This window comes from Enoplosus armatus, chromosome 3 (genome assembly GCF_043641665.1).
Source record: "Enoplosus armatus isolate fEnoArm2 chromosome 3, fEnoArm2.hap1, whole genome shotgun sequence".
Taxonomy (NCBI): Eukaryota; Metazoa; Chordata; class Actinopteri; order Centrarchiformes; family Enoplosidae; genus Enoplosus; species Enoplosus armatus.
This window is the reverse complement of record NC_092182.1, coordinates 1,992,735-2,002,774: the sequence shown is the minus strand read 5'-3', so window position 1 is coordinate 2,002,774 and position 10,040 is coordinate 1,992,735. Positions and strand designations below refer to the sequence as shown.

Here is a 10,040-nt window from a genome sequence, read left to right as displayed (position 1 = left end):
GAAAAACATTTTGATCCCACCCTTTTAACTAGATAATTTATATGCGATATTTTCTTCATCTGTATGATATAAGTTTTGATGATTAAACGTCTACAGTTGTTCTACTGTTCCTGAATGGCCCCACATAGCACCGTTTTTTGAAAACCGTGATCCAGGAGATGAAGCAACAAACGTATCCAAGCTGTCCCCCACCCCCACGCCAGTCTAGTGTCTCCATGTCCTCTGCTTGAGTCCATATCCACGCGCTCCCTCCTCTTCTGTAGCACTGAGGTAGCAAATCTGTGAACCGAATGCCTTTTTCGATGTTCTTTCTCGCCGGACTCCAGTGAAGCGAAGTCCTCGTGATTCCTGAGATTTCCGCCTAGCTATTATCACCCAACTGTTGTGCAAAAAAAAACCCTGTGCGCCTTCTGTCAGGGCCACACTTGGACAGACATTTCTACCTGGGCTTCTCTCGGCTGGATTTACACTTAAGTCATTTACTTGAGAGAATTCTGTTTTGTTTGAAACGAGCTTGTCGGTGTTGCCAAACGGTTTTGACGGCTGCTGTACCTCAGGACCTTTTGTTGTGCCTTTTTTTTTTTTTTTTTTTGTTAATCTTCAGTAACACTGGATCAGATCTCTACTTATTCTGGTCTAGTTTCAGGTGCATTTCTGTTTCTTAAATGGTTTTAAGAGCTTGGGCTGTTTTGTTCATGGAAAGTTTGTTGACTCTTGAGCATTAGCAGTGTTAGCTTTGCAATAAAGCTTTTTTTTTTTTCCCCCTTTTATCACTCACTTGGTTTTTGTTGTACAGTAACATAAAGCTGTTGAGTCTTATGGACACCCCCTGATAAGGCTGATGAGGTGGGATTTCAGTCAGTGGACACATTTGTCGCGAGAGATTTTCATTTCTGCTTTTGGAAAAAAAAACTGTAGCCGAAGAGGATTTTTAATGATTTTTAAGTAATAATTCTTGCAGGATTTTTTTTTTTTTTTTTTTTTTGTTAAATGCATTTATTCACTTTCTTTCCAACAGTGACATTAGAGGATGGACACCAATGTCATGACTCTGTGTTCAGTGCAGAGCTGGAGCTGGAACACGTTTAGCCTCGATTAGCAAAAAAAGCCTGGGTGGAAACAGCTGCCTCGACTCTGTTTTAAAGTTCAAAAACATGCATACCAACACCTTGAAAGCTCATTAATTAAGTAAGTAGTAGTTCGGAGCAGCATCTCTGGCTTTTTACGTCTCTGTTTAAGTACGGGTTAAACAAATGAGGTACGTGTGGATCAGGCAGTTTTAGAGCTGTTGTTTGAGGTGGGCTTTTCTCATTAGAAATCAGTCCGGGTAGCCGTTTCCCCCGTTTCTAGTCTTTAAGCTAAGCTAGGCTCGCCACGTCCTGACTCCAGCTTTGTCCTTAAGATACAAGGACATGAAAGTGGTGTTGATTTTCGCACCTTGCGCTCAGAAAGAATTTGAATAAGCACCCAAATTTCCCCAAACTGTGCTTTTTAACTGGCAGAATTTGGTGTTCCGCTAGATTTGAAGCCAAAAACTCAAAAAAAAAACTACAAAAACACCTTTTTTGCGAAGCTACTTCAAAGCCACATGCGGTTTTCATCTCGTTTTTCTTGATGCAGTAATGAATTAGCGTTTGGTTCATATGACTGCGTCCGCTGCATGGGCTGTCGAAGTGGTTCCATTTTGTAACCCTGACAGTAGAACAAATCTGTCCAGCTTTATTTGTGACAAGTCAGACTTTCAGGCATGGTCCCACCTCCCTGCCAGGTCTTAATCTCTCCTTTTTTTTTTTTTTTAAAGATATCTTTCCTGAAAAGGAGTTCTACTTCGGTCGTCAGGTTTCACATCATTTGTTTTTATTTTCCACCTGTAGCCGTGAAGCAGCCAATCACAGGTCACTGGCAAAAGCATTAAACTCCCCAAATAATGTTTTGATGCCGTGCATGACATCCATTTATCTCAGTTGCGGCATATATTGGTTTTTACTTGTTTTACAGATTCATTTTTATTTCAGAATCTCTGTGATTACAATGCTGCATTGATGTTCTCTGTGTAAAGAGTTTTCTTCTTTGTACAGTTGATGCATTTTTAAGTAATTCTACCTTCTTTTTTTTTTTTTTGTTTGTTTGTTTTTCCTTTTCTTAATTGTTGGCACGCGGCAGGCTACAATGAAAGGTGAACTGAGCAGCAGGTGGCAATTGTGAATAAATGGGGGGAAAAAAAAAACCCCGAACATACTTGTGACTTTCGTTCTTGTTCCATGAATTTGCTTCAGCGGAGAATCTCAGTAGCTTCATACTTGCTCGCTTCTGATTTATTCATTATCATCCATGGTGAGATGTATTAACTATTTACACTACATGATCTGCTTCCCTTAGCGGCTGAGCTGACGTTAAGTGGTCTTTCCCAGCGCAGATAAGACCTCTGAGTACAGTTTGGCAAATGTGAATTCAGTGTCAAATGTAATGTAATGTAAATTCAGCTGTGTCCTAACTTAACAGGACAACTTGATGCAGCTTTCTGGTTTTTTTTTTTTTGTTGTTGTTAAATCTTGAGGTCAGAGGTCAACCCACGCAATGACACTTCGGCAGGCCTGAACCCAGTCAGCTTGTGGTTATTTAATGGACGTCTTCCTGCTGCCTCAGAGGTGCGAACACTGAAATGTTTCAGTGGTTGATTAATTAGTCATTCATAAAATGTTTGTCCTATTAATCAGCAGTAGATGGGCCTAAATTATTCTTGCTGCCGAGGGAATGTGGATAAACTGTTCGGATGCAACGGGCCTGGAAATGTAGGAGGGGTGATCAGTGCCACCAAGTGCTTTTCTTTCTCCTTTTCCCTCTTTTTATTTGACATCGCAGTCCTCTTGCAGCTTTTCCTCTTGTGCTTTCTGCTTTCTCCATCTCTTGGTGCTGCTCATCAAACTCTTTGTCCACCTTATTTTCTTCTGCTTCTCATTTGATTTGTCTGCTTCCACTCCTCTTTTCACTCCTAGCATCTTGTCACCCTTAAAATGCTCATTCTTTTTCCTTTCCCAACACAAGTCTGCCATCTTGCAAGACGACTTTGAATGAATCAAACAGCTTTTATGTCACATGCGCAGAAAATCAGTAGCATCCTCTCAGGGAAATTTGAAATGCCACAGCTATTACTTCTCAGACCAGTAACAGCCTTGGCTGGCAACTGAAAGTAACTTTCTGGAAATAAATCTTACTTAATAAAACTTTGATGATGGATTCCGGATTCCGTCCATTTCATAAAAACTTAGCTTCAGGGTTGTGCAGCTTCATAAATGTCTTCTTCATCGTCTACTTCACAAACTCCTCTCCTGTGGAACCAGCTCCCAGTTTGGTTCGGCAGGCAGTCACCCTCGCCACATTTAGGAGTAACCTTAAGACTTTCCCCTGTGATAAAGCCTATAGTTGGGGCTGGCTCGGATGAACCCTGAACTATCATCTTCGTTATGCTGCTACAGGCTGAGGCTACCGGGAGCCTTCCCATGATGCACTGAGCTCCTCTCTCCTCCTCTCCCTCTCCGTCTGATTCTGATTCTGATTCTGATACCGTATGCATTGTTATCCCATTGATGCACGTATTTCTGCCTCCGGAGCTGCCCGGTCCTGTTCAAGGTTTCGGCCTCTTAAAGGGACGCTTTCCTTGCCCAACTGTTGTAACTGTCGGGTCTCTGTAAATAATATTATGAAGACTACAGCCTAGACCTGCTAACCGTGACCTGTAACTTATGTTACATAAATAAAACTGACTTAAACGTCCGGCTGACTGAATGCAAGACGAGATTTAGATTCAAGTCACTTTGCAAAACATTTGAGACCGCTGATTGGCTTGAGAAGTCAAACGCTGTGCTATACGTGTTTGAATTTGATCTAATTACACGATATTGTCAATTCCCCGTTTAAGTTTTTTCTTTTTTCTTTTGTGTGTGTGAAGTTTTTCACAATCCGAACTGAGAGCGTAATGTGCGGTTCCTATTGCAGAGAGCCCTTTAAGGCAAGTTTTGATTTGGGGGTTCTGTATAAATGAAGCTGACTTGACATGACTATAATCACACAATGGTAACATGAGTGGTATGACAAACGCATCCATTTTGGTTTTTATAACAAACGGCTTCTTCATCTGTGTGAAAAGTCTCAAACAGCATTATTTGATTGGGTTTTCCTGGGTTTGGTACCAAAAGCAGCTGCATTTGATCGAACCTATTAGCTGCCGCTGTCACATTTAGAAGTACATGTAATCTTTGAGCGTAAAAGTTGCAACCTTATGCAGAATATGTTAGCTATGTTTTGCCTTTAACTATGTCCGCCAGTCAGTGGTATTAGCTCCACACTGCTAACAAGAATAAAAAGTCTCTCAAACCAGCAATACAATTTCATTTGGGATTTGCATGTTATTTCAAATGTTCAGATATGTGTATTCATTCCAGAGTTTCCCATCAAGGTCAATAGGTGTGGTAGGGGGGGGTTGCACTAATGCTGGTCATGAACGTATATACACAGTGCTTAACAAATGTATCAGACCACCACCCAGTGTGAGGCGTTTGCCCCCGCTGCCCTAAATGAACAGTATTGCTGATGTCTCTGTAATGGTTAATCCACCAGTGTGTGCAAGCCAAGCTCTTTAATCAAAATGACATCTTTAATGCTGAAATATAATTATTGTTGTTATCCAAGAATTCTCAAAATTTACTGTTTTACAAAAAAGCAGAAAAAAATAGTAAAGCACGTTATTATTTTTTTGATTGAGATGCCAAATTACAGTTATTTACTTGCATTCCTGAACAGAAACATTTGTTTTAGTGGCTGCAAAGAATGCAAGCTGTCATCAGGGCCAAAGGAGGTCGTACAGAATATTAAGATTTGTGGTTAATATATGTGAATAAGGACTATTTAGTCGTTCCCGTTTTTGTCAGATTTCTAAAATATTTGTTGTTTTCTCATTTTTATGACAGGTGGTCTAATACATTTGTTAAGCACTGTATATATATATATATATATATATATATATATGTATATATATGTATATATATGTGACTTGAAGTAAAAATTGTAAGGTCCTTTAAAAGCCTCTTCTACCTGCTGGTGCCTCTCCGCCGCCACATGCCCGCCTGTGGCACTAATCACCCCCCATACACGGACCACAAGTTGCGCCCAGACGCAGCAGAAGAACTTGCGGAGGTCTCTGCCTCCACCTGGCGATGGATGGAGAGAAATGAGGAGCCTCTGGATCCGCGTCTGTGTTCCGATGTGTCTCTCTCTCTCTCTCTCTCTCTCTCTCTCTCTCTCTCTCTCTCTCCACTCCCCCCCCCCCCCTCGCCATGAATGAAAACCTCTTCCTCAGGTATGCCTCCAAACCCTCAACTGCGCTCCAGCGACCGGCAGCAGCGGCAGCAGCAGCAGCAGCGGCGGCGGCAGCAGCAGCAACAACTACTACTACTACTACCGGAGCCGGTCGCTGCGTCCCCCCCCCCCCCCTCCCCCCACCTCACCCCCCCCCCAGTCTCTCGTTCCCGGGCGGATGGAACAAACTCATCGTAGCCACAGGGAAAACCAGTGCTGCCATTTAAGCGACAACTCCAAGGATTCAGAAGAAGTGATTTAAAAACAAACAAACAAACAAACAAATAAATAAATAACCCTCAGCCATGGCGACAATAGGGGATTTCGACCCGCTCAACTCCACCGTACCTGCGACAAAGATCGAAATCACCGTTTCCTGCAGGTAAGCGCCGCTAAACAACGCTACTGTATTGTGTTTACACATTATTGTTATTATTATTATTTGTTTTTTTTTTTTGGGGGGGGGGGGGGGGGGGGGGGGGGGGGGGGTGCTTAGTATTAAAACCAACCATGGCGACTAAATGTAGTTTGAGAGGCTCTGCCGGTGCGCAGTTTGCTGCCAGAGCAACTATTTATTTATTTATTTTACCAAGGAGGAATTTGCATGTGCTGTGGGTGTAGAAGTGCGTGGGGGGGGGGGGAAGGGGGGGGGGGGGGGTGCGGTAACCAATAGTACCAGGATTTATTCGGAGCTGCCTTTGGAGAGCTCCGGGGAGCGCAACTCGGGTCTGATGAACGCGTGTGTTGATGTCAAATGTGCCAACTGACAGTAAAGAGGCGGCACCGACGCGTGTTTCGATAAGGCCCCGAGAAGAGGAAAACAAGGCGCTGTAACTCCTTCTTTCTTCCCCAAGCACAATCTAATATTAGCACCTGGAGCGCTGTGCTCCATGCACTCCGACTGGAAGGGCTCAGCAGGAGGAGTGGTGGAAGTGTCAAAGTGATGTCAAACACAGGAACATCTTGTGTCAGTGAAGTTATTAAAATCCAGAGGACAGAAATATGCGTGTTTGATCAAAAAAAATTAAAAAATAAAATAATAATAATAATAATAATAGGAAGAGAGAATGACTTTTTGTGTCAGATCCTGAGGCGCTGGCTGATGGACACAGACCTACAGGCTCCTTAGAAGGCAAACGCTTAGGAAAAATTAGCAAAGACTTATGATAAATAATAGTAAGAATGAAGCATTTGTACTTGAAAGCTTTTTTTTTTTTGGGGGGGGGGTTCAAACCAGCATGTAATGAGTCCCCACCCCCACCCCGCTGCCATGACAAACCAGCATGCAGGGCAATTTAAGAAGTGTTTGCTAGATCAGACCAGTTTTATGACGTTTTAACGTTGAATGAAAGAACATCAGTCTGTTCAGTGAGTTGGCTGACTCCCCCCTCTTTGATTGGCTGCTGCAGGCTGGGCCGTCCGATAAAGGACGTGTAAATAGTACTAGTTTGCTAACACGTTCACTTCGTAAGGTGATAATATGGGAATGTCGTGTTTTCAGCTTGTTCCGATGCCAAAAAAGTGGCCCAAAAAACAAAATGTGTTGTGTTTTGCTCGCGCTATTTCCTTATATCCCCAAATGGCACAAAGTCAGTATTAATCAATTAATATTGCTTTAAGTTTCTAATGGGGCCCCCTGGCAGTATATTTATATCTGAGTATTGGCACCCCCCCCCCCCTCAGACAATAGCTTTTCCATGTCCTGGCTCATGTCTATATGCTAATAGAGCCTGAAGCTGTTCCTGGTCCTCAGTGTCTCTGGGCCCCCGCCAGTCCGGAGGGCTTAAGAGAGGGGCTTGTTTCAGTTCCCTGACACTGACAGAATGGGGTTGGCTCATGCGGGCCCCAGAAGGATTCTCACTGCAGATCAACCGGACATCAGCCGAGAGTACAGGAGGGAGACGGAGACAGAGACAGAAAGTCCGGGAAGAAAGAATAGAAGATCTTTGCGGTGGACACCAAAACAAAGCTAAAAGGAGAGCGAGTATTGTGCTAATGTTGTTATCTGCTGGATGTGTAAAATCTAAAAGGGTTTGCTTAACACCTTATAAACTCTGTAGGGTGACCTCCATCGGCCAAACCCCCCCCACACCCCAACAACAAATTTCAGTTTTGGATGATGTGACGGCACGTTTTAATAATACGGCTCCCGGCTCCCAGAGTTCATTCAAAATGATACATAAAGAGCGTTCATGAGATTTGGCTTTCCTGTCAACAAGGCAAACCGGTCTCTCTTGTCTCAGGGGGACACATGGGGAATCCTGCTCAAATGTTAGCCTTGACTCAGAAGTCCCGTCCCGGACTGCGAGATGCAACTAGACGCAGAGTCCTGTAATGCGACTGACGACGAGCGTGCTACGTGAAACAAGTCTGACTCCGACGTTGTTTGTGCCGCTGCGATCTTGTTGTTTCCCGCTCATCTCCGACATCCTTGACATCCGGATGATTTGGGAAGTTTTCATGTAGCCTTGTAGCTTGTCTCGTTATTGCGTGAACGGCAAAGTGTATTATCAGGGGAGGTTGTCTGGAGGTGAATATGTGACTTTATTTCTCAAAGGCCGTGACGCCGCTGCTCGTACTCATTCTCTAGGTCTTGAAGTAAGTCAGCCTGTTTTGTAATATGAGGAGGATTTGCCTGAAGGAAACAGAAATCAGTCCGTCTCCACAGACTCATGTCCCGGTTGATCTATTCCCTCCCGTCTGTTTTTTTTTTTTTTTATTCCATTAAGGGTTTCATCCTCAAACAGCCCAGATGTCGCGCTGTAGCTCAAAGCCACTGCAGGTGGTAATGAGGTGGATTGCTTTCCCCCACTCGGGTTAAGATGCTTGACACAGAGGTTTTTCTTCTGCTCAAATGGATTCCGTTCAAAGACTCTGAGTGGGAACGAGAAGCGAGGGGGAAGAGGCGGGAAGGTTCGCGTACCTGCGCAGAATGAGTATGTTAGTGCTTTAAATGTTCTGTACGTGACGGCTGTTTGACGTCACGTTGGGGACAAGAAAAGGAGACCCACTGACTGCGCAGCAACCCTCCCATTTATTATTATTATTATTATTATTATTATTATTATATTTTCCATCTAAATGTGCAAAGAAATGATAATAAATAAGTGAATAAATCAGCAAGTACTTTTTCTGTAAAGACCTTAAAGCGCCTACGTCTTAGACTTTCTACGAGATCATAGCGTCTTCCACATTATTCTGATGGCACACGTTTTTTAGGTTGTGAAAAAAATCAAACAATCCTGGTGAAATCTGTTGCTTTCAGCCCATTTGTCTCCGTCTCCAGGTCGAGCGCACGTTTCAAATCCAACACCAGCAACCCTCCTGTAAAAATGTCATTAGCAGTATTTTATTTTATTTTATTTTTTAATGAATCCATGAATGAATTTGTCTCCCCTGTCCACACACGGACACATTGCGGTTTATTTTTTTTTTTTCCCCCTTTGTGGTTTGGGTTTTTCAGGTGGAGCAGAGGCATATAAGCAGTGGGTGGTGTTCTGTCAACACTGCTGTTCATACAATAAGAAAAAGAAGTAGTGAATGCGGGTCCCTCAGTATCACTGCTTAATCGAAAAAAGCCTTTATTGCGTCTCCTCTTAATCAATGCTTTGACTTTTCCACCTCACCTAAACATTGCTTTTTTTTTTCTTTTTTTTTTTTTTTTAACGTGCACATCCAATCCAGCGTTAAAACCCACCCCCTACAAATTGCATTTACATACAACTCATTAGTTTTCCTAATTACGTTGTGATGGGACACAATTGCTGCCTGGAATATGGACTACATGTTCACAGGCAACGTTTTGTTCTTTGGTGAAGGAGGCGCTACATTCGCGCACCTCACAGAATCCGGTCTGTGTCCCGTCAACGCTTTGTGTATCAATCCGGACCACGGCCTTTCCCTAACCTTAACCCAGACCTGCCAGCGCTTAAACACCACCATCAAAACGTTTAATAATGCCTTACAAGCGGCGCTACAAAGCGAGTATTGTAGGACAGCAAATGAAGATGAAACAAAGCATTGCCGACGTGATCATTACCAACATTTTGTGACTTGCCGGATACGTTAATTAACAGCCCCTTCCTCATTACGGCGATAGAAAAAGGGATCTGGGCAGCTGCGAGAACATATCTGCTGTTTCTACAAAACCACATAGGGGTGAAGATATGATGATACGATATGAAATAAAGGAAATGCAAGACATAACTGAGGACTGGTGAATGAGACTTTCAGGTGTTGCCTTTTCCACGTGTGCTGTACTGGAGACACTTTCTCCCACCGTAGCGCGGATGTGTGGATTTTTCAGTCGGCCACAGGCGTAACCAAAGACAATTAAGGCCGCTCTTGCGCCTATCAGCTGTTTGCCTTCACCCGAGCTCCGCCATGAAGCAGACGATGCGTTTTCTCTACACTTGGCAGGCTCGTCGCTGTGTCCAAAGCTGTCAGAACGTGGTTTTGCGTCAGTGTGCATGTGGGTTTGGACAGACGGTCAGCTAGTGTTGAGGGAAGCCGTGTTTTTTTTCTTCTGTCTTGTGTGAGTGGCAGCCTGCCTGCCGCCCAAACGCTGCTCCTCCAGATCCTGTTAGACAAGCTGAGCGTGGCAGTCACCCTGCAGTCTGCAATGATTACCGCTGGCACAGGATTGTTTAAATGGGACGGTAGGAAATAAATGACGTCTTCATCTG

The 10,040-nt window shown here is 43.6% G+C and overlaps 1 protein-coding gene across 1 annotated transcript in view; it reads left to right on the top strand.

Moving 5' to 3' along the window:
- Positions 1-5,660: 5,660 nt before the first annotated feature.
- LOC139283489 (copine-9-like) overlaps positions 5,661-10,040 on the top strand; it is a 109,444-nt gene continuing 105,064 nt past the window's right edge. Inside the window, exon 1 of the mRNA XM_070903514.1 lies at positions 5,661-5,737. Coding sequence (XP_070759615.1) covers positions 5,661-5,737 — 77 coding nt within the window. The remainder of the gene's footprint in view (positions 5,738-10,040) is intronic.